The 27038-nt window shown below is 45.5% G+C and overlaps 1 protein-coding gene across 1 annotated transcript in view; it reads left to right on the top strand.

The window, feature by feature from the left end:
* Nucleotides 1-27038, top strand: part of PYGB (glycogen phosphorylase B) — a 53657-nt gene that overhangs the window by 11883 nt on the left and 14736 nt on the right. The window contains exons 2-10 of the mRNA XM_036110019.2: nt 125-226; nt 13821-13899; nt 16210-16313; nt 20282-20413; nt 22241-22352; nt 22743-22825; nt 23918-24061; nt 24884-24976; nt 26232-26378. Of these exons, the coding sequence (XP_035965912.1) occupies nt 125-226; nt 13821-13899; nt 16210-16313; nt 20282-20413; nt 22241-22352; nt 22743-22825; nt 23918-24061; nt 24884-24976; nt 26232-26378 (996 nt within the window). The remainder of the gene's footprint in view (nt 1-124; nt 227-13820; nt 13900-16209; nt 16314-20281; nt 20414-22240; nt 22353-22742; nt 22826-23917; nt 24062-24883; nt 24977-26231; nt 26379-27038) is intronic.

The following is a 27038-nucleotide window of genomic DNA, read 5'->3' as shown; positions in this document are numbered from 1 at the left end:
GGTGTGTGGGTAGCCCAAATGAAACACCTAAGGAGGTGCTCTTATGAATTTGCTCATCACCCTAATCTTCCTTGTGTGCGGGGATGGAATATGAAATCTGAGATGCTTTCTTTTGCCTCCTCAGCGCATCTATTATCTTTCCCTGGAATTCTACATGGGCCGCACACTGCAGAACACAATGGTGAACCTGGGTCTTCAGAATGCTTGTGATGAAGCCATTTATCAGGTACGGGGCCCTGGGGCCTGGCTGCTGGCTAGCCTCTTGTGGCTCACTAAGTTTTAATCCAGGCCCTGCAGAGGGGAGCACTGACGTTGAGATTTGCTGCCGTCTGGGGCCAGGCGTGACTTAGGGCCTAGTCTGTCCTACACGGGGGGAGAATGGGTTGGTGGGTGACACTCCTCAAGGGGAAAACATAAGGATTGGATGGGAAGCTAATGCATGAGCGTGTGAGCATGGGATTGCATTGTCATGCTAAGGTTTCAAGGCTTCTAGAGGCCATTGCACTCCTCATACCCACCCCAGGGGCAGATTTACCACAGGGCAGAAGTGGTACTGTCCCATTTCTTGTCACCTTACTGAACCTCTAGTCCCCTCTTCCACCCCTAGACAACCTCTTGTGTTCATCTTGCCCTCTAGGTATAAAATTGCCTTTTCTCTCCAATCAAAATAAAAACTGTCTTTGCTTAAGGGTCTTCATTAACATTTATCACTTGGATGCTGATTCCGTCCACAGTTCATTTGTGGTTTTAGAGCAGAACTGGAATCCATCATGTCTGTTTTCTGTCTCCGTACCCCCCTCCCTGGACACCATCTTCCTCCTGCACTGCACACTCAGTATACAATTCTTAGGGTATAGATGTGCAGCCCTCCCACCCTCCTGCATGAACATAGCAGGGTCCTCACCAGAGTCTTCCCTCCCCTAGCACCTTCTGCTGCTTTTGCTTTTGTTCAGTTTTGGTGTGGGAGGCGCTCTGGAGGCCTTACTGGTAGCGGCATGAGAGGGACCTCACATGGGTCTCAGGCAGCCTCACATTTCTGCGGCTCCTGTCTCTGTCCACAGCTTAGTGGAGAGGAGTTGCTGGGGCAGGTAGTTTCAGTTGGCAAAATAAAAATTTGGAAAAAAATTTGACTTCCCAAAATGGGAATTGTAACCTCAAAATTATCTAAAAAGAGACTGGAAGGGAAGATGGTGATGGAATAGGAGGATCCTAGGCTCGCCTTGTCCTGTCAACACCTAAATACCCCAGAAGTCAACCTGAAGACTGACAGAACAAATTCTAAAACTAAAGGGAGAAAAGAGGCTACATCAAAGAAGGTAGGAGGTGTGGAGACATGGATGGTTTGGGAGAGAAACGGATCATGGCCGCGGTGGTGGGGAGGGAGCCATGATTGCAGAGAAGGGCAAGAGACAGACTAGCACACAGGGGAGCCCATGGGGAAGACGAATCCCCACAGCAATTGACTTGGAAAATGAGAGGGGCCGAATTTCATGACTTCCTGCAACCAGTGGGGCTTACTTAAAGCCTGGAGTTTTAAAGGTCAACAGGCTTGGCTGGGGTAGAACCCAGGGGCATTGCACTGCTATTGGAGAAAAGGCAGGCAAACAGCCTGCAGACATACAGTGTGGAAACAGCTATCTGAAGAGCACCTGGGGCACACAGTGGGGAGGTTATTTGCTCATCTCGGAGCACGTTGCAGAGAGGCAGCATTCACAGAGATCCCTCTGAGAACTAAGGAACTGGCAGGCACCATCTCTCCCCTACCCCTCAGCATATGCACAGGGCCACCTGGGAGAACCGGCACTGTGCCGACACTCACTTGGTAACTTACTTACACCAAGTCCCACCCCACCCCCCACTCCGGTGGACTTGCCCCTCCCAGTCATGCTTGTCTCAGTCCCAGGGTGTTGGAGCCCCTCTGCCAGGAGACTGGCCCAAACCCCTGCTCACACCATGTCTCCTGTTGTGGGGGCCTCAGTTTCAGCCGTGGTGGAGACAGGTATCATTTCATAAGCAGACCAGAGCACACCTAGTCAAAACTGGCCACATTCGGGCCAGGGACTAAACACTACCCACAACTAAGAGAGCCTCTGCAGATGACTGGCCTGAAGGAAAGGTGGCCAGGACACAACAGCAGAGTGCACACAGCACACACTGGAGATACTCTCTGAAATGCCAGGTCCCGGGGAACACGGGATACTACACCACGGAACACTACAGAACCTCTTCTTCATAAAGCCATTACCGTCAAGAATAGGAGACGTAACTGACTTTCCTAACACATAGAAACAGGCATAGAGACCTAGAGAAAATGAGAAGACAAATTTATTCCACATGACAGAACAAGATAAGGCCACAACCAGACATCTAAGTAAGACAGATAAAAGTAACATGCCTGATAGAGAATTTAAAGTAATGATCATAAAGATATTTGCTCAACTTGAGAAAAGAGTGGAAGGCCTCAGTGAGACAATTAACACAGAGATAAATAACGTAACAGACATAAAGGGTTCAATACGCAAAATGAGAACCATGCTTTATGGAATGAACAGCAGGCTGGAAGAAGCAGAGGAACAAATTAATGACTTAGAACACAGAGTATTGGAAAGTAATCAAGTTTAAGAAAAGAGAAAAGAATTATGCAAAGCAAGAATAGACTTAGGGAAATCATTGACTCCATCAGACATAACATATTATATAGATCCCAGAAGAGAGGGAAAAGGGGGCAGAAAATTTAGTTGAGGAAATAATACTGAAAACTTCCCTAATCTGGGGAAGGAAACAGATAACAGATCTAAGAGGCACAGAGGGAACCCCCCCCAACAGAATCAACAAAAGCAGATCCCCACTAAGACATATTATAATTAAAATGGCAAAATGTAGTGATAAAGAAAAAATAAGTTAAAGCAGCAAGACAAAAGAAGATAGTTACATACAAGGAAAAACCCCATAAGGCCTTCAGCAGACTTTTCAGTAGAAACTTTTCAAGCTAGAAGGGAATGAATGGCATGATATATTCAAAGGGCTAAATGGGAAAAATCTTCAGCCAAGAATAGTCTATCCAGCAAGGCTGTCATTCAAAATAGAAGGAGAGATTAAAAGTTTCCCAGACAAAAAATGAGTTCATGACCACTAAACCAGCCCTGCGAGAAATATTAAGGGAGCACTTTGAGTGGAAGGGGAAGACCAGAAATGACACTATGAAAGTAGGAAACACAAAGCAGTAAAAAGAACATTTCAGTAAAAAATCAGTCAAGGAACTCACAAAATAAAAGGATGTGAAATATGACACCATATACCTAAAACATACGGAGAAGAGGAGTAAAGAGTTGGTCCAAACTTAACCACCAACTTAACATAGACATATATGCAGAAGATGTTATATAAAAACCTAATGGGGGGCACGTGGGTGGCTCAGTCGGTTAAGCATCTGCCTTTTGCTCAGGTCCTAATCCTGGGGTCCTGGGTTCGAGCCCCGCATTGGGCTCCCTGCTCAGCGGGGAGCCTGCTTCTCCCTCTCCATCTCCCCCTGTTTGTGCTCGCTCTCTCTTTGTCAAATAAGTAAATTCTTTTTTTTTTTTTAAGATTTTATTTATTTGACAGAGAGAGACACAGCAAGAGAGGGAACACAAGCAGGGGGAGTGGGAGAGGGAGAAGCAGGCTTCCCACCAAGCAGGGAGCCCGATGTGGGGCTTGAACCCAGGACCCCAGGATCATGACCTGAGCCGAAGGCAGACGCTTAAGGACTGAGCCACCCAGATACCCCAAGTAAATAAAATCTTAAAAAAAAAAAAAAAGCTAATAGTAACCACAAATCAAAAACCACTAACAAATAATGCAAAGAATAAAGAGAGAGAAATCCAAATATATCACTAAAGAAAACCAGCAAACCATGAAAGAAAGAGAAGAAAGAAAAACTTCAGAAACAACCACAAAATAAGTAATAAAATGGCAATAAATACATAACTATCAGTAATCTCTTTGAATGTAAATGGACTAAACGTTCCAGTGGCTCAGTCAGAAGAGCATGCAACTCTTCATCTCAGGGTTGTGAGTTCGAGCCCCATGTGGGGTGTAGACTTACTTAAATAAACTTTTTAAAAAAGATACAGGGTATCAGAATGAATAAAAAAACAAGACCCATGTATATGCTGTCTATAAGAGACTCATTTCAAACCTTAAAGACACCTGCGGATTGAAAACAAGGGGATGGAGAAACATTTATTATGCAAATGGATGTCAGAAGAAAGCTGGAGATGCAATACTTCTCAGACAAAATAGATTTCAAAATAAAGACTGTAACAAGAGACAAAGAAAGACAATATATAATAATAAAGGGGACAGGGCGCCTGGGTGGCTCAGTTGGTTAAGCGACTGCCTTCGGCTCAGGTCATGATCCTGGAGTCCCTGGATCGAGTCCCGCATCGGGCTCCCTGCTCGGCAGGGAGCCTGCTTCTCCCTCTGACCCTCCCCCATCTCATGTGCTCTCTCTCTCTCATTCTCTCTGTCTCAAATAAATAAATAAAATCTTTAAAAAAATAATAATAATAATAATAAAGGGGACAATCCAACAAGAAGATACAACCATTGTAAATATGCACCCAACACAGGAGCACCCAAATACATAAAACTGTTATAACAAACACAAAGGAACTATTCAATAATAATACAATAATAGTAGGGAACATAACACCCCTCTTATTGATGGATAGGTCATCCAAACAAATTCAATGAGGAAACCGTGGCTTTTTTTTAAAGAAAGATTTTATTATTTGAGAAAGAGAACAGCAAGAAAGAGAGCACGAGGGGGGAGGAGGGGCAGAGGGAGAGGGAGAAGCAGGCTCCCCGCTAAGCAGGGAGCCCAATGTGGGACTTGATCCCAGGACCCTGAGATCATGACCTGAGCCGAAGGCAGATGCTTAACTTACTGAGCCACCCAGGCACCCAAAACTGTGGCTTTGAATGTGACACATTGGACCAGGTGGATTTAACAGATATATTTAGAACATTCCATCCTAAAACAGCAGAATACACATTCTAATGTTTTCAGGTGCACATGAAACATTCTCCAGAATAGATCACATATACTAATTAGGCCACAAAACAAGTCTCAACAAATTCAGAAGGATCAAAGTCAACAACATGCATCTTTACCACAACACTACCTCAAGAAGCAAGAAAAGTCTCAAATAAACATCCTAACCTTGAACCTAAAGGAGTTAGAAAAAGAACAAATAAAACCCCAAACCAGCAGAAGGTAGGAAATAATAAAGATGAGAGCAGAAATAAATGATATAGAAGCCAAAAAAAATTAGAAAACAGAGCAGTTAAATGAAAGTAGGAGCTCATTCTTTGAAAACATCAAGAAAATTGATAAACCTCTAGCCAGACTCATCAAGAAACAAAGAGAAAGGACTCAAATAAATAAAATTACAAATGAAAAAGGGGAAATAACAACTGACACCACAGAAATACAAATAATCGTAAGAGAGTATTATTAAAAGCTATATGACAACAAATTGGACAGCCCAGAAGAAATAGATAAATTCCTGGAAACATATAACCCACCAAAACTGAAGCAGGAAGAAATAGAAAATTTGATTTCTTTAGAAATCAAATCAGTAATCAAAAAACTTCCAACAAACAAAAGTCCAGGACCAGACAGCTTCACAAGTGAATTCTACCCAACATTTAAAGAAGAGTTAGTACCCATTCTTCTCAAACTATTCCAAAAATAGAAAAGGAAGGAAAACTTACAAATTCATTCTATGAGGCCAACGTTACCCTGATTCCAAAACCAGATAAAGATACACATAAAAAGAGAACTACAGGCCAGTATCCCTGATGAATATGGATGCAAAAAACCTCAACCAAATACTAAGGTTTCTGACATTAGCCATAGCAACATTTTTCTTTTCTTTTTTTTCTTTTTTCATAGCAACATTTTTCTAAATATGTTTCCTGAGGCTAGGGAAATAAAAGCAAAAATAAACTATTGGGATTACATCAGAATAAAAAGCTTTTGCAGAGAAAAGGAAACAATCACAAAACCAAAAGGCAACCTAAAGAATGAGAGAAGACATTTGCAAATGACATATCCAATAAAGGGTTAGTATCGAAAATTAATATAAAGAACTTACACAGTTCAGCACCCAAAAAACAATCCAATTTTTAAAATGCACAGAAGAAATGAACAGACACTTCTCCAAAGAAGACATTCAGATGGCCAACAGACACATGAAAAGATGCCCAACATTATTCATCATCAGGGATATGCAAATCAAAACTCATACCTGTCAGAATGACTAAAATAAAAAACACAAGAAACAAGTGTTGGTGAGGATGTGAAGAAAAAGGAACCCTCTTGCACTGTTGGTGGGAATGCAAATTGGTACAGCCACCCTGAAAAACAGTATGGAGGTTCCTCAAAAAATTAAAAATAGAACTACCCTACAATCCAGTAATCACGCTATTGGGTATTTACCCAAAAAAATACAAAACCACTAATTCAAAGGGATACATGCACCCCTATGTTTATAGCAGCATTATTTACAATAACCAAATTATGGAAGCAGCCCTAGTGTCCATTGATATATGAATGGATAAAGAAGAGGTGGTATATATATACAATAGAATATTACTCAGCCATAAATAAGAATCTAATCTTGCCTTTTGCAACAACATGGGTGAAGCTAGAGAGTATAACGCTAAGTAAAATAAGTCTGGCAGAGAAAGACAAATACCATACGATTTCACTCATATGTGGAATTTAAGAAACAAAGGGAAGAAAGAGAGAGAAACCAAGAAACAGACTCTTAACTATAGAGAACAAACTGATGGTTAACAGAGGGGAGGGATGGGGGATGGGTGAGCTAGGTGATGGGGATTAAGGAGTGCACTTGTGACGAGCACTGGGTGATGTATTTAATTGTTGAATCACTATATTGTACACTGAAACTAATATAACACTGTATGTTAACTATACTGGAATTAGAATTTAAAAATTATCTAAAAAGATAGACATTATCCTGGTACGTGATTTGTCATTTGAACTGTTTACTGAATATGAATCTCAGAATGCATCTGTAAGCACCACAGAACATGTAAAGTCTAGATCTTCAGTGGAATTTATTGCTATAGGAAGTGTTTCATTTTTTGAAACATTTTCTCTTTATATAATTCTTACAGATAGTAAAGATTTTAGGGAATGTTTATAACCATAAATATGCCATATCTGTTTATAATTTTTATTACACAATGTGTTAATTATAGAAACTTAGAAAATGCAGGGTAGCACATATCCTTTTATATGTGCATTTTTTTTCTTAAAAGTGTGATACTTCACTCACTTTTAAGCTTTTTATTAATCTGGTATTTGAAAGGTTTTCTGATGATCAAAACTTTAATGTCTCCAAGTACACAGTTGCTGGGCCCTTCTAGTCATAAGAGGGAGTGCCAGATGTTTTGAGTGGGAACCAAATGATGATGTGGGGCTTAGATGGGCCTCCTCCCCCAGGTCCCCGCATTTATAATGTAGTGTGAAAAGTGAAACATGCTACTACTATTGTACAGGGTTGGAAAGTAGTTCTGGGGAGCAGGTTACACTAAAAACTGGAACTTTAATAGAAGCAGCTCTCTCCTGACTGAGCAATCATGGGTGAATTTAAGTATTTTTTTTTTTTATCATGGAAAGTTTAAATTATGTACAAATGGAGTGACTGCTATGATGAACTCCTTCCATATACCCATCACCAGCCTCCACCTATCTTCAAGCCCCACTCATGACCTCTCTTGTTTCCCTCACACCCATGCTACTCCCAGATTATTTAAGCTAATATCAAATAGCATATTTCACTTGTTGCTGTTTCAACAGGTATCTCTAAAGATAGGGTCATACCGTTCTGACCGCTAAGATACTGACAATAATTTTCGGGCAGTTGACAAACTTGTTGATTGCCTTATAATTTTTCAACAGTCTATTCAGAAACTTATTTGCACTTGGTTGATACGTCTGTTAAGTCTCTCTTAATCTATAAACTTCTCCTCTTTTTTACTTTTCTGCCTTGCAGTTTATTTGTTGAAATTAGGTTTGTCCTGTAGAGTGTCCTGCAGTCTCTATTTGACTGGTGTCCCTAGCTGGTATTTTTTTTTTAAGATTTTATTTATTTATTTGAGAGAGAGAGAGAGATCACAAGTAGGGGGGAGGGGTAGAGAGAGAAGCAGACTCCCCACTGAACAGGGAGCCCAACGTAGGACTCGATCCCAGGACCCCAGGATCATGACCTGAGCCAAAGGCAGCCGCTTAACTGACTGAGCCATCTGGTATTTAACTGGTATTTAACCTGCTACTTTGTCCCAAGGATTTTGCTCTCACCAATTCTACTCAACATCATACTGATGGTTTTAGCTGGGGTATTTAGGCAAGAAAATGAAATAACAAGCATCCAGATTGGAAAGGAAGAAGGAAAGCTATCTCTATGTGCAGCTGACATGATCTAGAAAATCCTGGATTTTAAATGGAAACCAATTAAAATATATTAGTACAAATGAATGAGTACAGCAGCGTTGCAGGATGTAAGATCAATATACAGAAATCAACTGCATTTTTATATAACTGCAATGAACAGTCCAAAAATGAAATTAAGAAAACAATTCCACTTAAAATAGAATCAAAAAGAATAAAATTCTTAGGAATTAATTTCCAAAAGAGATGTAGACTTACATCCTGAAGACTATAAAACATTGTTGAAAGAAATTACAGGGATTGACGAACTGATCCTAAAATCCAGATGAAATGCAACAGATCAGAAATCATTAAAACATACTTGAAAAAGAAGAACAAAGTTGAAGGACTCACACTTCCCAATTTTAAAACTCACTATGAAGCTATAGTCATCAAGACAGTGTGGTATTGGCATAACGATAAACATATAGAACAATGGAATGGAATTGAGATTCCAGAAATAAACCCTCACATTTAGAGTCAATTGATTTTTCCCCTAGTTTTTCAAAATTGTGGTAAAATAAACATAACAGAAATTGCATTCATATTGTACCATACTCCGCACCATCCATCTCTAAAACCCTTTCCATCTTGCAAAACTGAGCCTCTATATCCCTTCAACACTAACTCCCCATTCTCCCCTCCCTCAGGCCCCTCCCTCAAGCTCGTGACAGCTACCATTCTACTTTCTGTCTTTCTGAATTTGATATTCTAGGTACCTCATATAAGTGAAATCACGCAATGTATGTTTGTCTTTTTGTGACTGACTGGCTTAATATCTTCAAGGTTCATCCATGTTGTAGCATATGTCAGAATCTCCTTCCCTTTTTTTTTTTTTTTAAAGATTTTATTTATTTATTTGACAGACAGCGAGAGAGGGAACACAAGCAAGGGGAATGTGAGAGGGAGAAGCAGGCTTGCTGCTGAGCAGGGAGCCAGAAGCCTGATGCGGGGCTCCATCCCAGGACCCTCGGATCAGGCCCTGAGCCAAAGGCAGACGCTTAATGACTGAGCCACCCAGGTGCCCCGAATCTCCTTCCTCCTTTTTAAGACTCTATGAATGTATGTATATACTGTATGTATATACCACTGTGTTTATCCACTCATCTGTCTATAGACACTTCGATTGCTTCTGCTTTTTAGCTACTGTGAATATAATACTTTTATGAATGTGAGTACACAAATATCTCTTCAAGACCCTGCTTTGAATTCTTTTTGGTATATACCTAGAAGTGGAATTGTTGGATCACATGGTAATTCTGTTTAACTTTTTGAGGAAACGTCATACTGTTTCCCACAATGGTGACACCATTTTAGTTCCCTACCAGTAGTGCACAAGAATTCTAATTTCTCCACATCCTCACCAACACTTGTTCTTTTTCTTTCTTTTTTGATAGTAGCCATTCTAAGGGAGATAGTATCTCATTGTGGTTTTAATATTATTTATCTACTGATGAGTGTTGTTGAGCATCTTTTCTTGTGCTTATTGGCCATCTAAATATCTTCTCTGGAGAAATGTCAGTTTAAGTCATTTGCCCATTTCTGAATTGAGCTGTTTGTTTTGTTGCTATTGTTGAGTTTTAGGAGTTCTCTATTCTGCATATTAATCCCTTACCAGATACATGATTTGCTAATACTTTTTCCTGGGTTACCTTGTCACTTCGTTGATAGTGTCCTTTGATGTGGAAAAGTTTTTAATTTTCATGAAGTCCAGTTTTTTTCTTTTGTCACCTGTGCTTTTGGTAGCCTATATATAGTCAATTGCTTTTTTTCTTTTTAAAGAAAAGGGTGCCAAAACACTCAATAGAGAAAAAATAGTTTTTTTGATAAATGGTGCTAGAACAGTTGGATGTCTACATTGCAAATAAATGAAGTTGGATCCCTATCTCACACTATATATAAAAATTAAGTCAGAATGGATCAAAGACCTAAATATAAGAGCTAAAACCATAAAACTCTTAGAAGAATATATATATGGGTAACTCTTCATGATTTGGCAGTAGATTATCTTAAAAATGACATCAAAAGCATAAGCAAGAAAAAAAATAGATAAATTGGACAAGAGTAAAAACTTCTGTGCATCAAAGGATATTATGAAGAAAGTGAAAAGACAAATAGAAAATATTTGTAAATAATAAATCTGATCAGGATTTGATATCCAGAATATTAAGAACTCTTATAGGGGTGCCTGGGTGGCTCAGTTGGTTAAGCGTCTGCCTTCAGCTCAGGTCATGATCTCAGAGTCCTGGGCTCTAGTCCCACATCGGGTTCCCTGCTCAGCGAGGAGCCTGCTTCTCCCTCTCCCTCTTCCACTTCCCCCTGCTTGTGCTCTCCTGCTCTCTCTCTCTCTCTCGCTCTATCTCTCAAATAAATAAATAAAATCTTTTTTTTTTAAAAAAGAACTCTTACAACTCAACAACAAAAAGACAGACAGCCTAGTTTAAATATGGGCAAAGCACTTGAATCGACATTTTCCAAAGAAGGTATACAAATGGTCAAAAAACATGTGAAAGGGTACTCAGCATCATTAGTCATCAGAGAATGCAAATCAAAACCATGAGCTACTGCTTCACACCCACTTGAGTGGCTATAATTGTAAAGACAGAGAACAAGTGTTGGCTAGGATGTGGAGAAATTAGAATCCTCATATACTGCTGGGAGGAAGTAAAATGGTGGACACACTTTGGAAAATAGTTCGGCAGTTACTCAAAAAGTTAAGCATAGAATTACCGTGTAAACCAGCAGTTTCACTCCAAGGTTTAGTTCCAGGAAAAATGAAAACATATGTCCACACATAAAATTGTACATGAATGTTCATAGCAGCATTATTCACAATAGCCCAAAAGTGGAACAAGCCTGAATATCCCTCAGCTGATAAATGGATAAACAAAATGTGGAGTGCTCATACAATGGAAAGCTACGCAGTGATAAGCAGTACTGATGTGTGCGCCAACATGGATCAACCCTGAAAACATTATTTTAATTGAAAGAAGCCAGATACAAAAGGCCCTATGTTTGTATGTTTCCATTTATGTGAAATGACGAGAATAGGCACATCTGTAGTGACGGAAAGTAGAAGAGTGATTGTCAAGGTCTGAGGGAATAGGGAAACTGGGAATGATTGCCAGTGAGTATGGGGTTTATTTTTGTGTGTGTGTGGTGAAGTACTGGAATTAGTGGTGGTTGCACAACTTTGTGAATATGCTAAAACCATTGAATTGTTCGCTTTAAAGGGTGGATTTTATATGGGATGTGAATTATATCTCAATAAAGAGAAAGCAGGTTAAGGGTGCTCTGTCGTGCTCTTTTTCTGTCTTCAGTTCAGAAACCCACTTTAGCAAGATTTTCGACTTTCTGTCAGTTAGCTATTTTGTGCCTCTTTTGAATACTCTCAAACTCATGGCAAAATTTGCCTTCCTAGGCTGAAGTGTGCCTACAACATTCAAGGTAAAAACAGAAAAGAACAAAACATCTGCTCTTAGCCTGCCTTTATGTAGTGTGCTGGTCTTTGACTTTAGTAAATGTTTCATGAATAAGAGGTTCCACAGTCAGATAAATTTGGAAAATGTAGTTAAACATGTTTCTTAACTTGGAGCCGGTGTGTATTACTGGGTAAATCCTGCCTCCCCCACATACCCAAAATATTTTTGGTGGAACATGCTCCTTGAAATTGCTATGGGAGTTAAGTCAATATTTTGAAATACTACTCTGAATCAGATTACTGTTTGTGTTAATACCGTTCAATTTTCTTAGTAGACACTAAACCATCTTTTTATGACCTTGATGTTTTTATTTTTCCACAAGTTTGCTTTTACCCTTTGTAATTTATCAGATTCTCGAAGTGTGGTCCAGAGATCCCTGGGGCCTCTGAGACCTTTTTAAGTGGTCTACTAGGTCAGAACTATTTATTTTTATTCTATCATGACTATGTGGTGAAGTTTTTCAGGGGCTATATGATGTGTGATATCTCAACAGATTGACTGCTAAAGCAGAAAATTTATTAAAGAGATTTGTAAAAATGTAAAACACTGCTACTCTTCTCAGTAAATTTATTTGTTTTAAAAACTCTCATTAAATTGTGTTGTTTATGTTAATATTAATGGGTTTATTAGTTTAAAATGAATTCATATATACTTAAAAAACATTAATTTATTTTAAGTTTCTAACTTGATAAATACTGATAGATATAATTCCATTAAAGAATAGCTCTTGAAGTCCTTCTGAAGCCAAAAAGTTTAAAACACACTCATCAAGATAATTAGTGTGAGCCGTTTGTGAAGTTTAACACACTGAAGTCAGATTACTGCAACAGTTATCCATCTAAACCATTGTGGGATGGTTTCCAGTCAGGTGAAGAAGTTGGTACTTGTTGCTTTCTTTCTGATTTTTAACATTTCACTAGATTGCTTGAATGCAGTTGGGATGCCACAGGAAAGATGCTTTTAGGTTTTAGTTTAAAAAGATGTCACATCCGAGTCCCAGGGAAGATGGCAGAGCAGAAGGACCCCAAGCTCACATCGTACAGATACACCTCGCTGACTCCCACATCAGTGTGAAAACCCAGAGACTGACCTGTGTGTGCGGTGAAGTACTGGAATTAGTGGTGGTGCACAACTTTGTGAATATGCTAAAAGCCTGGCAGAACAGATTCTCCACAGCTAAGCATAGAGAAGAGGCCACTTCAGAGAGGCAAATAATAAATATAGCCAGTTAAATAATTAGTAAACAAGTCACATAAATTTCATGACACCATATGAAATTAGAGAATTACTGAAACCACTGGTTTCATTTTTAGGATACGTGTTATAATCTGTTCACTATATGTAGGATAGTAACCTGGCAATAAGTATCTTTGGCTGTTAAACCAAGCTTCATTTTGATTATTAATTCTTACGTAGTTTGGCAGCTTTTTTTTTTTTTTTTTTTAAAGATTTCATCCATACATTTGACAGAGAGAGACACAGCGAGAGAGGGAGCGCAAGCAGGGGGAGTGGGAGAGGGAGAAGCAGGCTGCCCACCAAGCAGGGAGCCCGATGCGGGGCTCAATCCCAGGACCCTGGGATTATGACCCGAGCCGAAGGCAGACGCCCAACGACTGAGCCACCCAGGCGCCCCCGTAGTTTGGCAGCTTTTGAAATACCTGGAAATTTCATCATCGTGCATTGATTAAATGCCAGATTTTAATATCAGATTTTCAAGTCTAAAAGCCAACTCTAACCTTTGATTGATATAAACTGACGAGACTTAATATCTTTCTACCTGTTGCGTGCGAAGATACTAAGTAATATTGAAGTGTTGCCTCTGTTTTTATTCACAGTTGGGGTTGGACTTGGAAGAACTGGAGGAAATAGAAGAGGACGCTGGCCTCGGGAACGGAGGCTTGGGGAGGCTGGCAGGTAACCCCGCCGTCTGACTAGGGCATGGTCTCTCCTGATATGGTGCCCTGGTCGCTGATCACCTGGTGAGGGTGAGGTCACCTGTGCTCCCAACAGCGGTTTGTCGGGGTAAATTGACCTGAGTGGATGGGAGAGTGTCATCCAAGTGGAATAAAATGCAAAACATTATGTTTCCCTTCACACAAGGATACTTCCTAATTATCATGAAGACCAGGCTTGCTGGTGTTGGGTAGCTGGCGGTGGGGGGTGGTTTCCAATACACTGACCACTTCCACAGACAGTAATTGGGAGAAAGATGGATAGACACACACATGCATGCACATAGGCAGCACACATACATGCACGCACACACACAAACACATCTGTGCATGCACACATCTGCACACACATAAACCCAGGTACATACACATGTGCATGTGCGCACACACACACAATTTATGAATGCAGCCCCACTGGCGATCCATTCCTGCTTTACTGTAGTAAACAGATTGCCCCAAAATAGCAGAGTCATTCCTTTTGGGATATTGCTCCCTTGGGCCATTCTGTTTGAGAGCATATCCACTTTTGTTTTGTTTTTCCTGTTTGAGTTATTTTTGCTAGCCTTTCAGGGCAAAGGGAGCTGAGTGAAGGACTTAGAAGTGGAGGGGTGCCTGGTGGGCTCAGTTGGAAGAACATGTGGCTCTTGATCTCAGGGTCATGAGTTCGAGCCCCACATTGGGTATAGAGATTACTAAATAAATAAACTTAAAAAAAAAAAAAAAAACCAAGAACTTAGAAGTGGAAATCACTGTCACCGTGAAATTTGATTTTGCTGTGTGCTTCAAGGCTCTTGGGCAGTGTTTCTGGAACAGAGTTAAGTCAAGTTTTATGTTGCCCTGGTGTGGGGGGCACGGGAGGATGGGTTCAGGCCCCTACCACTTTGCATTATTGCCCCTTTTGAGAGTTGTCATTTTGTAAAGGAATCAAACCCCTTAAAATTTATCTGAGTATGTGTATGTGTTTATGTTTTCCAATCTGAAGTTAAATTCTTCAGTAACTACAAAAGCAGCATATGATTCTCCCAAATGAAACAGCACCTGGCTCTGTGTAAGGGGACAGCTGCAAGGCCTGCCCCGCCTCCGCCTCTTCGGGGGGAAAAGCCGGTGCGGCCCCTACACCTGCTCTCAGATGCTCTCCTTTAGTTTATGCCATGAGATCATCCCACACAGGAAGCTGAACCTTACTTCCCCCACAGAAGGAATCATGGCGCCCCTCTGGCGGGCAGCACGCAGCCCCTGTGTGCTGTAAGCCCCTAGGGCGTAGCCCCCTGCAGCCCCCTTCACCCTCAGTAGCCTTCTCCTGGTCGTAGCCATCTTCCCAGTCAGTAAAACAGCACCCATTTCACCAAGCTCAAGGAAGGCTCCAGACCCCTCGGTCTCCTTAAGGACTTTTTTTTCTTTTTAATCTAGAAGTTTAGTAAGGCTGCCTTCTGGATCTTATTTTAAAACATTGGTTTTTTTCGGGGAGCCTAGGTGGCTCAGTCAGTTAAGTGTCTGACTCTTGATTTCGGCTCAGGTCATGATCTCAGGGTCATGGGATCAAGCCCTGCATCTGGCTCCATGCTCAGCGAGGAGTCTGCTTAATACTATCTCTCCCTCTCCCTCTGCCTCCACCCCCTCGGCTCTCTGTCACTTTATCAAATAAATAAATCTTTAAAACTTTTTTTTTTTTTTCTTCAAGACATTTTGATTGGGACAAAGGCTCCTTATGGTGACGTGCTGTTCAGCCACCTTCCTGGGGGCCTTGGGGAACTTTGGCTCTTGGGTGTTTGAGTCCTTATAGATGGCAAGATGTCCGTCCATTCCCAGCCCCATCCCTGTGCCGCCTTCACTGGTGTGTACAGCTATTTTGTGGTGTTACTGTCCAAACAACTTGGATTTTAAGTAGAATGTGTAGAGCTGTTGTGGCCTTCAGCCTGCATGAGGCTCTAGGACAAAGCTGGCAGTTGGCACTGTGTGCTCAGAGGCATGCCAAGCTAGAGGGGGCTGTCTGTGGGGTGCCTCACTTCTGCCCTCGCCACCTCCCCCACCCCCACGCCGAACACCCTCTTGGCCCGGCCCCCCCGGCTCTCAAGCTGAGGGGATGGGGAGGGGGCTGTTTCCCTTTCATGAAATCTGAAGCTGACGGGTCAGCCTTTAATCACCATCTGCCACCCAGAGGCTGGTGTCCCAGGGCCTACTTAACGTGGGTGTCTAGGCTTTGCTTCCAGTGGGCTTCGAAGCTGCTGATTGTCTTTGATCCCAAGAAGTGCTTTGTGTTTGGAATTTTCAGCGTGCTTCCTTGACTCGATGGCCACGTTGGGCCTGGCAGCATATGGCTATGGAATCCGCTATGAGTTTGGGATTTTTAACCAGAAGATTGTCGATGGCTGGCAGGTGAGTGAGACTCCATTTCTTCACTTGTTTCCAGCTCTCATGTACACAAGAAAACAGGCACTTTCAGTTCAGCCTTTTCTATGTTGATCTCCTTTCTGGAGGGATTATCTGCCAGTCCAGGGCAAAGCAGAGGTGTGACAGGTCAGGGCTATCCTGTGACCTCGGTGTTTCCCTTAGAGTTCTCTGTGGGCTGCCAGAGGCTGATGTTCTGTGTGAGCTCATCGCACACAACTTCGGGAGCCTGCGAAACTTGTTGGGGAGGGACCCAGGGCCTAGCCGGTCTTACAGGAGCACAGGAGTTGAGGCCACCACATGCTGTGCTGGTTCCCTGTTGTACCTCAATGTGGAGCAGAGGCGGCCCCTCTGGTTCACCCTCAGTGGGACAATTGACACACAGTAGGTGGAGAAACAGTGTTATCATAGGTTTTGTTCCCGCCTTCTGCCTTCACTCCCTGATGGCCAGTGACGGGACAGTGTCCTGAGTGTCCTTAGAGGCCGGACTGCAAAGCAGCGTGGCTCTGAGGGAGAGTGGGCTTGGATTCTGAAGCATCAAACCACAGCAAATTGAGGTGGCCAAGACCACATCAGTGGAAAGAGTCTAATCTCAAAGTGCAGCCTCATTGCCCTCCACTGGGCAGGGGGACCATTTCCCTCATTCAGGACTTCAAAATGGAAGGCATAGCTATTCCACTTGATTGGAGAATAGTTTATGTAATATAATTTGGGGCCTAAAAGTGACATATAAAGTAGGGCTGTGGTTGGGATTAAAAGGTTTGTAACAGGAGAGTAGGACAGAACATGAACAGACTGGGGTGATGGAAAGCTCCTGTGCCTTGAGGGGTTGGGTCACAGGCAGGTGCAATTGCCAGAACTGAAGAGTATCCTTCAGGCTTATACATTGCGCTGTGTATGTATTAACCTCAAACATAAACACAGGATGAACTGTACTTAATGATGTGCATGCTCAGCTGTTCCTGGAGAAGTGTACAGATGTTTGCAACTGACTTTGAAATGCATCAAGAAATGAATGGGTTGATGGATGGATATGTGATAAATCAAGTATAGCAACATGTTAACAGTTATGGATCCTAAGTTGAAGGTGCGTGAGTGTTTATTGCCAATTCTTTTAACACTTCTGTATGTTTGAAAACACTCATAATAAAAAGTTGACAAAGAAAAGTATGGCTAACAGTAAAAGAAAACTTAAAACAGATTTGTATCTGTTGCTTAATTTGCAGACATACTCTCTCCAACCTTAGAGAGAACTGCACTTTTGCTCCTGGTATATTCTGGGTAATTTAATGCAGAGTTCCTTACGTGTGTGTGTCTATCAGAGGCACCCCAGCCCTTGTACACCCGTGTGCTTTGGCCCATTCACGCTCCTTACAGTCTGTGCAACGTGCATTCATAAGACAGAAACTCTGAGGTCCCTCCTTGCCTACTTGGTGTTATGGTTATAGGCAGGAAGGTATTTTTGTGTTGTCTTTTGTTTGCTTGATCACAGACATTCCTTTCTTCTGGTGTTCTCGTTCTTCCACCTCTTGCCATCTTGCATAACAGCTTAAAGACAGTTGTGGGATGATAGGTGAGTTATAAACTCACCCTCCTCCCACCCTGTTTTCATGGGAGCCAGTTTTCAATTGAGTTTAGCTGTAGCAGAATTGAATGCAGACAGTGGTCAGACAGCAGTGTTGTTGGCCATGGGGGCAGAGATGGGGGTCCCCTGGGAGGCCTCCCCCCTTCCCCCCCCCGTAGTCGAGGAGATGCTGCTTCTGCAAACAATTCATGGACATAGTCTGCAGGAGATGGCCAGGCGCTGGTGTTGGAGAATCTCACTGATGTACAAGGACATGGCACCAGATCAAAAGGCAGGGCTGGTCCCGTGGTGAACAGCTGCCTGCACCAGACAGAAGAGCCCAGCCAGGAGTACGATGCAGAGACACGTATCGAAGCAATGACCTCAGCCACGTCACCTCCCTAAAACTGCAACCAGATACTCTTCTTGACTTTTTACTTCTGTGTAAGAACCATTAAAAAAAACAAAACAAAACAAGGTCCCTGGCTGGCTCAGTTGGTAGACCGTGCAACTCTTGATCTTGGGGTGTGAGTTCAAGCCCCACATTGGGCATGGAGCTTACTTTATAAAAAATAAATAAAAATTAAAGAATAAAAATTTAAAAAAAATCCTCAAGGTGACATACAGGCACACCTTGTTCTATTGCATTTCAATTTATTGTGCTTCTCACATACCGCATCTTTTACAACTTGAAGGATTGTGGCAACTCTGCATCGAGCAGATTTGTTGGTCCCGTATTTCCAACAGCATTTGCTCACTTTATGTCTCTGTCACATGTTGGTAATTCTCACAATATTGCAAACTTTATTATTACATTGTTCCCATGATCTGTGATCAGTGATTATAACTTGCTGAAAGCTCAGATGATGGTTAGCATTTTGTAGCAATATTTCTTAATTAAGGTATTGTGGGGTTTTTTTGTTGTTGTTGGTTTTTTTTTTAGAGATTTTATTTATTTATTTGACAGAGACAGCAAGAGAGGGGACACAAGTGGGGGAGTGGGAGAGGGAGAAGCAGGCTTCCCGCTGAGCAGGGAGCCCGATGTGGGGCTCGATCCCAGGACCCTGGGATCATGACCTGAGCCAAAGGCAGACGCTTAATGACTGAGCCACCCAGGCACCCCAAGGTATTGTTTTTTAAGACATAATGCTGTTGGACACTTAATAGACTATAGTGTAATGTAAACGTAACTTTCATATGCACTGGGAAACCAAAACATTCATTTGACACTCTCTATCGCTATATTCACCTTATTTTGGTGGTTTGGAGCCAAACCTGCAATATCTCCGAGGTATGCCTGTACTTAGGGTTGCTTGTTAAATTTGAAGAAGAAAGGGGCACCTGGGGCACCTGGGTGGCTCAGTCAGTTAAGTGTCCGACTCTTGGTTTTGGCTCTGGTCATGATCTCATGGTTGTGAGATCAAGCCCCACGTTGGGTTCCGCGCTTTGTGCGGAGTCTGCTTAGGATTCTCTCTCTCTCTGCCCCTCCCCCTACATGTGTGTGCGCTTTCTGTTTCCCTCTCTAAAATAAATAAATAGATCTTTTTAAAAAATTTGAAGAAGGGCTCTCGTTTAAATTTTAATTTATATTTATAATTCTTTATTCACTGCTTACCAAATTAATTTATTCCATTGCAACCCCACCAAATGCTTCTACTCAAAGATTGTTAGATCTGTGGGGCTACTTTTAGTTTTATTTGTGGGATTCTTTTTTGTGTATTTGCTGATTTTGGATGCTACCAGGTGCAGTTTTTGAAAAATAAGCTGCTTTACGGAAGGCCTAGCAGAAAAGCAGTGTCTTCCAGCGGCATGTCCAGGCAGTCCTGTGGCAGAGGCAGCCCAGCCCCTGGTCCCCACTAATCTGTGGTGTCGTTCTCCAAGCAGTGGGCTCCAGTGATTCTTTTTTTTTTTTAAATAACAACTTTATTGAGTTACCAAGTGGTTTTTAATATATTTACATTTTAATATATTTACAAAGTTGGACAGCTATTACCACTGATTTACCTGCTGTCTCTATGCATTTGGCTATTCTAGACATTTCCTGTGAATGGAGCCATACGCTACGGGAGCTTCTTTGACTCCGCGTGTATGTGAGGTTCACCCATGTTGCAGCACGCAGCGGGACTTCATTCCTTTTTATTGTTACATTCGGGTGATTCTTAATGTCTTTTTACCTAAATGCATTTTTCTGAGTTCGTTTCTTTAAGGGTCCAACATGTTGACTTTTGAACACGAGGCCTTGACCAGAACTGGAAATCTTTGCCTTGTAGGCAGGCTGTGGTTTATTTCAGCGCCGGGCGGCACCGTCTAGACAGTGTGGTCCGTGTGGGCTGAGGGCCTGTCTCCCCAGCACCCCCAGCGAGAGCTGCCCTCACTGCTGGCCCCTTTCCAGGTGGAGGAGGCCGATGACTGGCTGCGCTACGGCAACCCCTGGGAGAAGGCCCGGCCGGAGTACATGCTGCCTGTGCACTTCTACGGGCGGGTGGAGCACAGCCTGGAGGGCGTCAAGTGGCTGGACACCCAGGTAGCCACCCCGGCACCCCCGGGGAGGTGGGGGGCTCAGTGAGGGACTGCCACAGTTCACTGTCCCACCGGCTTCCCTTCGGGAGTGGAACATGTGCTGTTTCCGCAGACGACCTGACTCGAGGTGAAAGCCTGGGAGGCTTTGTCCTCATACACCTGCTTCTTACACGTTGTCGGGAGCCGCCCAGACAGTGAGAAAGGCTCCGTGGAAGCCCCAGGCTTTGCACTTTAACAGGGGCTTGTGTCGGAGTTGAGACCAGCCGGTGTTGGCTAGCAGGACAGTGTGGTGACAGGGGCAGGGCACCGATTCCCTGGGGGACATGGATAGCCCCCCAGCATGTCGCTTGATGCGTGCACTCAGCACACAGCACAGGCCTTAGTGGTGTCTCCTGGGTATCACCCACCACTGCTGAGCCGTCAGAGCCCTGGGCAGTGTGGTGAGCTGGATGGATGTCCCAGAACGGGGCACGGGCATTGACAAGGGGACCAGGACAAGAGCACGGACAGTCTAGTCCAGGCTCTGGGATGACAGATAGTGCACATCTGGGTGGTCTTGGGGGCAGAGGGAGGAGGCAGGAGAGCCTTCATGGGGGCATAGCTGTAACGAACAAGATTCAGTCGTCTGGATGTGGGGAGGTGAGCCCAGGAGACTGGGGAAGTGCCGGGCATGGAAAAGTGAGTTGTCCAGGTTTTCTGCAGCGTAAGTTTTAAACAGGGTGCATAGGCTAAAGCTAGCTGGAGCCATGTTATGGAGGCCTAAAATGCCATAATAAGTTGTATTTAATTTGAAAGAACAGAGAAGGGGTCAGTTATACCAGTGCATGTGCTTGTAGAAGATGAGCATATCATGTATGTAGGGAAGCACAGAGACCATGGGGGCATTTCAGGAAGAGTGCGGTGGGGGCCTTAACCTGGAGGGCTGGCCCTGGAGAGGGAAGGAGGGGTGGTTAGGGATGCTTTGCAGGGCTTGTCACTGGCTTGGACAAGGCTGTGGGAAGCAGGAGGCAGGGGAGGGGGGGAGGGGAGGGGAAAGGCGATACTAAGGCTCTAGCGATGCTATCATGCAGTCCTTTTGGCTGTAAGAGTGGATTTCATCTCATAAAGCCACATAGGGGAACCTGTCTGAGCCCCCACGGGCATGCCTGAGTGTGAGAAGCCCCATTGGAGGTCTGAGGGTTGGAAGTGACCTTGAGGCTTGTGTGTATCTTCCTGTTCTTGCTAAGAGTAAAGCAGATACTTGTGGACAGAGGGGAATGGGGGGTTGGGGGTGGCAGGCTCTGTGGGTGGAGAGCAGGCCCTGCATTTTCTGTTGTGAGTAGTGTGGGCTGGTTTGGTTTCTCTGAGGGTTAGAGGTCAAGGCCTTCTGCAGACATTGGGAAACAAATAGAAGCCATCTGTGGAGAAGTTAGCTGAGTTCTGAAATTGCACAAGCAGGGTCGAGCAAGAAGAGGGACAGTGTGGAGGGCAGAGGACGAGGACTCAGGAGGTGTGGCTACTAACAGAGCATAAGTGAGGTTGACACAGTGGCCCCTTGAGCAGCTGAGTGGGAAGAGTTCTTAATGCCAATGTTGAAGGAGGTAAATCTAGAGAAGACAGATGTGACCTCAAGAGTGTGGTCAGGACCTTCCCTGCAGGGCCACCACAGGTGCTCCTGGCCTGGGCTGCCCTGGCACAGGGCGAGTGGCAGGCGTCTGGGGCTGAGGAGAGCAGCCAGAGGGCAAGCAGGTTGGCCACCAGCAGGCAGCAGAATGTTGCTGGTGGGATGAGGAGGCTGGGACCGGGGACTGTGTCTCGGGCTGACTTGATCGGACCATCTCTCCTTGGCCAGGTCGTGCTGGCCATGCCCTACGACACCCCGGTGCCCGGCTACAGGAACAACACCGTCAACACTATGAGGCTGTGGTCCGCCAAGGCACCCAACGACTTCAAGCTCCATGACTGTGCGTTCTGCCCCTCTTGTCTCTTTTGGGTGGCTTCCCCCAGACTTGCCCGTGCAGCTCTTGTCCTGTCTGCACTGTCCCTGCTGCGGAGAGCACAAGGCTCCCTCTGTGGAGGGCAGAGGGCAGGCTCCTCAGAGCACTGGGGCCTCCCAGGGAGCACCCACAAGCAAAGCCAGTGCTCCTGGGACCCTGCACCTTCAGGAAGGAGCGAGGGGCCTGGGGCCCTGTAGGGTGTGTGAGGGCGCAGTGAGACCGTGGCTCTGGGGGCACCTCCTGTCCCGGAATGCCCCTCACATGGTTCAGGGAAGTGAGTGAGAAATTGTGGGCAGAGGGCACATGGGGAGTCAAGGAAAGGCACACGGGTCCTGACCTTACCGTCTCTGCGCACAGTTAATGTGGGTGGCTACATCGAGGCAGTCCTGGACAGGAACCTGGCCGAGAACATCTCCAGAGTCCTGTATCCAAATGATAATGTGAGTAGCTCACGTGGTTGGTTCTCATCTGCTAGGAAAGTGCACAGGGAGGCTGGGGCTAGGACCACAGTTCTCAGGTGAGACCACATAAGTGGCCACCAGTGGCCCTCATGTGGCTCCTTGGAGTGAGGATGGCGCTGCATGCTTGATGAAGCCCCACAAGTCCAAGTGCGCCTGTTAGCATCTTCCCCTTGCCCTCTCCCTAAGGGGACGCTTCGGGAGGGCTGTGGGCTCTTCTCACACGTCTGCAGTCTGAGGGCTGGCTCCAAGCTGACTCTCTAGGGGGCCACATGCAGGGCAACGTGTGGGGGATGTGCGAGCTTGTCAGACCTCACGTGCAGCCGGCCCCTGCTCTCCTGCCACATGATGCCACTTCCCCGAGAGTTGTGTGACCCATTTCTCAAGTGGGGACAGCAGTCCCTGTTTGTCAGTGATGCCTTGAGACCTATGCCAGTCATGGTTTGAAAAGCTTTTAGTATGTGCCCCCACCCACTAGATGGAGTCACAACCACAGTCTCCATTGCCACCAACTTTAGTGTCCACTGGCTTTGTTACTGTTGCCAGACAAGAGCCCTTGGAATTTGCCTGAGTGGGTTTTGTGTTTTCTATTTAATCAGAGTAGTGTGTGCACATTAGCAGCAAAGGGCATTGGTGCTGAAAGGCTCACAGCCAAACCCACCCATCCTCACCTCCCCCGCCACGAACCCTGATGCTTTGGAGCTTGTGCTTCTGAGTGGCTCTGGCTGTTAAGGAACGAGACCTGCGTGCTTGGTGTCCTCACACAGGGCAGTGTGGGCCTGTGCTGGCTGCCTCCCTGTCTGAAGATCACATGCAGGGTAGGCCATCGTCACCTAACGCCTGTGCCCCTGAGCTGCAGATTACCTGACTGGGGCTCGGGATGGTGGGGACAGAGGCGTCAGCACTGTGCTGGCCCCCACAGGCTCCCATTCCATGCACACGTGTGCCCCTGCAGTCCCTGGAGCAGGATCCCTCGGCCTGCTGCCCTTCTGGGGTCCTGGGGTGGGGGGTCCTTCGAGGGCCTGCGGCGGCCCTGCTGGCTGTTGTAGGTGCTAGCGCTGTCCCTGTCTGCAGTTCTTCGAGGGGAAGGAGCTTCGCCTGAAGCAGGAGTACTTTGTGGTGGCTGCCACCCTCCAGGACATCATTCGACGCTTTAAGTCCTCCAAGTTCGGCTGCCGGGACCCAGTGAGAACCTGTTTCGAGACGTTCCCAGACAAGGTTGGTTTGTGGATGGGCCTTGAACCCAGTGCAGAAAGGCAGGACGTTCCCAGGGTCGATTTCTTCCTCAAGGCTGGGCATTGGGTAGGTAGGGGGATGGGCAGGACAGCAGCCCCCCCTTATCCTGGTCTCCTTGTCATTAGGGGCTGGGCTCCTCCTCCCTGATTAGGGCCACACAAGGCATCCTTAGGAGCAGCAAGGGACACTGTAAAAGGTTCCTGTGGGCAAATCGTGATGCATTTGGCAGGCTGGGTTCCGTGATTTTTTTTTTTTTTTAATTTTATTTATTTATTTGAAAGAGACAGAGATAGCAAGAGCAGGAACACAAGCAAGGGGAGTGGGAGAGGGAGAAGCAGGCTCCCTGCTGAGCAGGGAGCCCGATGTGGGACTCGATCCCAGGACCCTGGGATCATGACCTGAGCCGAAGGCAGACACTTAACGACTGAGCCACCCAGGCGTCCAGGGTTCCGTGATTTTAAATAAGGCCAACATACCCTAGTTGGAGGAACATTCTGGGTCAGGGGGAGCTGTGGAGAGCATGAGGAGGGCCTTGGAGGCGGGCTGAAGGTCCTGCTGAGGAGCTCGCCTACGGGGTCTTCCTGGCCCCTCCCTGTGGCCCCTGTGGCCCTGTTGTACTCCCTGCTCCTTGGCTGGTTGTCATGCTGGGCTCAGCACCTCTGCCATGCTTTCAGCTCCCGTTGTCGGCCCTATCGACCAGGCTCCTCAGGGGTGGGCGGCTGAGACCCGCATTCTGTACACACTGACCATGGTGGCACCCATGCAGGCAAGGGATTGAGGGGGATTGCCCTGTGTAAACTGCAGGTTGCCATCCAGCTGAACGACACCCACCCAGCCCTTGCCATCCCTGAGCTCATGCGGATACTGGTGGACGTGGAGAAAGTGGACTGGGACAAGGTGAGCGCTGAAGGCTGGGAACATGGGGTGATGGTGTCCCCACAGTCATGGGCATGTGAGGTGACACTCTCCCTGTCAGAGCTGGACATACGGAGTGATGGTGTTCCCCACAGACCTGGGCATGTGGGGTGATGGTGTCCCCCGCAGACCTGGGCACATGGGGTTATGGTATCCCCCCCAGACCTGCATGTGGGTGACGGTGTCCCCTGCAGACACCTGGGTACATGGGGTGATGGTGTCCCCACAGACCTGGGCACATGGGATGACAGTATTCCCCACAGACCTGGGCACGTGGGGTGTCGTTATCCCCTTCACCTTCAGGCCTGTCCCAACAACAGTGGTGAGTACTGAGATGCCCCTAGGATGCTGAGGAGGGCCTTTCCCCTGTGGCCTGGGGAGAAAGGGACATTGTCCCTGAGAAGACAGAGCCGTGGGGAGGAGGACATTCCGGGAGGGGGTCTGGGGTTTCTCCCAAGGGACCAGGACACCGTGGGTGGGGCAGTGGTGCAAAGGCACACAAGAATAATTTTCTAGAAGACAGGAAAAGGATCCTGACACTTCTTAGAGCTTCTCACATACATTTTTCTCATCTTAGAATTGTGACAAAACCCCCAGAAGTATTAAGTATAAAGAAACACATTGTTTACATTTTATAAGTTTGTTCTGACTCATTTGGTCCTAGATACTTGTATAGATTTTCTTAATCTAGTTTAAATCAACATGTAAAACTGTAGAACAACTTTTAAATCGTTTTGTAGAACGCAGAGCCCCTCTCTGGTTTGGGGTGCACTTCCAGATGGGGCTGGGCGCCCCCCACCCCATGATCCCGTCCGCTTCTGGCCAGTGGAGGGAGGTCACACAGGTTCCCAGTGTTCTTGGACTGGGTGTGAGATCAGTTGGGTGGAAATAAAGTAGAAAATTGGTGTTCTGCTTTGTTCACCAATAAAAAATAGTTTACAGAAGAAAAGTGAGTCAGTGAATGATGCCAGGTGGTGAGGTAAGCCTTACTCATATATGTGTGTGTGCTCTGTCAGGAAGTAGAATGTACGTGGTCATGTCTGAAATGTGAAGGGCATGGGGCTCACTTGTAGGTTTTGAGGTTCTAGACAGGCCCCAGAGAGGAGAGATGCACAGCTAGCTGACTGGGCCCCTTTCTGGTGGGATGCAAACATCTCCCTTTGATCCTGGACTTGCCCCTTGCTTAGGCATCTGGTAGAAGAACTGTTTCTGAACAAAACACGTTGGAATGTTCTAGGCCTGGGAAATCACAAAGAAGACCTGTGCGTACACCAACCACACCGTGTTACCCGAGGCCTTAGAGCGCTGGCCTGTGTCCATGTTTGAGAAGCTCCTGCCACGGCACCTGGAGATCATCTACGCCATCAACCAGAGGCACCTGGATGTGAGCAGCAGGGATGTGGGTGGGAGCTTGGGGGTTGCTGCATGACCACCCCTCCTGTCGTGGTCAGGGATGGAGGTGGTGGGCAGAGGTGGAGGGCCCTCCTGTCCTCCACGTGGAATGATCTGGCCTGGGACAGGGGCCTTATTTCTTGAATAGCCTCTGCCCAGCAGAGGACTTTGGGGTCCAGGGGCTGTCACCCAGCAGAGGTGATGCCTAGTCCCCACACCTAGAGCTCTGCAGTGTATGTGGGAGTCATGGATTCAGGTCTTTTTAAAACATTCCCATTCCCGAGTGGGGCTCAGATGTGTCTGTTCCTGAAATGTCTTTGTCCTGGGACATCATAGCGGCATTTGGATGATTTGGAAACAAAGCAGCATTTGTCTTTTCTCTGTTACCTGCGGAGAGGAGAATGGTGCACGAAAAGGGCAACTTAGAATCCAGGTGTGTTTGTAGTTCTCTCTTTTTTTTTTTTAAGATTTTTTTATTAATTTGAGAGAGAGCACGAGTGAGGGGAGGGGCAGAGGGGGAGAGAGAGGAGCAGACTCCCCATTGAGCGCGGAGCCCGACTGGGGCTCAACATGGGGCTCAATCCCAGGACCCCAGGATCACAACGTGAGCCGAAGGCAGACACTTAACTTACTGAGCCAGCCAGGGACCCCT

This window comes from Halichoerus grypus, chromosome 10, assembly GCF_964656455.1.
Source record: "Halichoerus grypus chromosome 10, mHalGry1.hap1.1, whole genome shotgun sequence".
NCBI classification, from domain to species: Eukaryota; Metazoa; Chordata; class Mammalia; order Carnivora; family Phocidae; genus Halichoerus; species Halichoerus grypus.
Note: the sequence above shows the minus strand (reverse complement) of the source record. Positions and strands in the feature narration are given on the sequence as shown.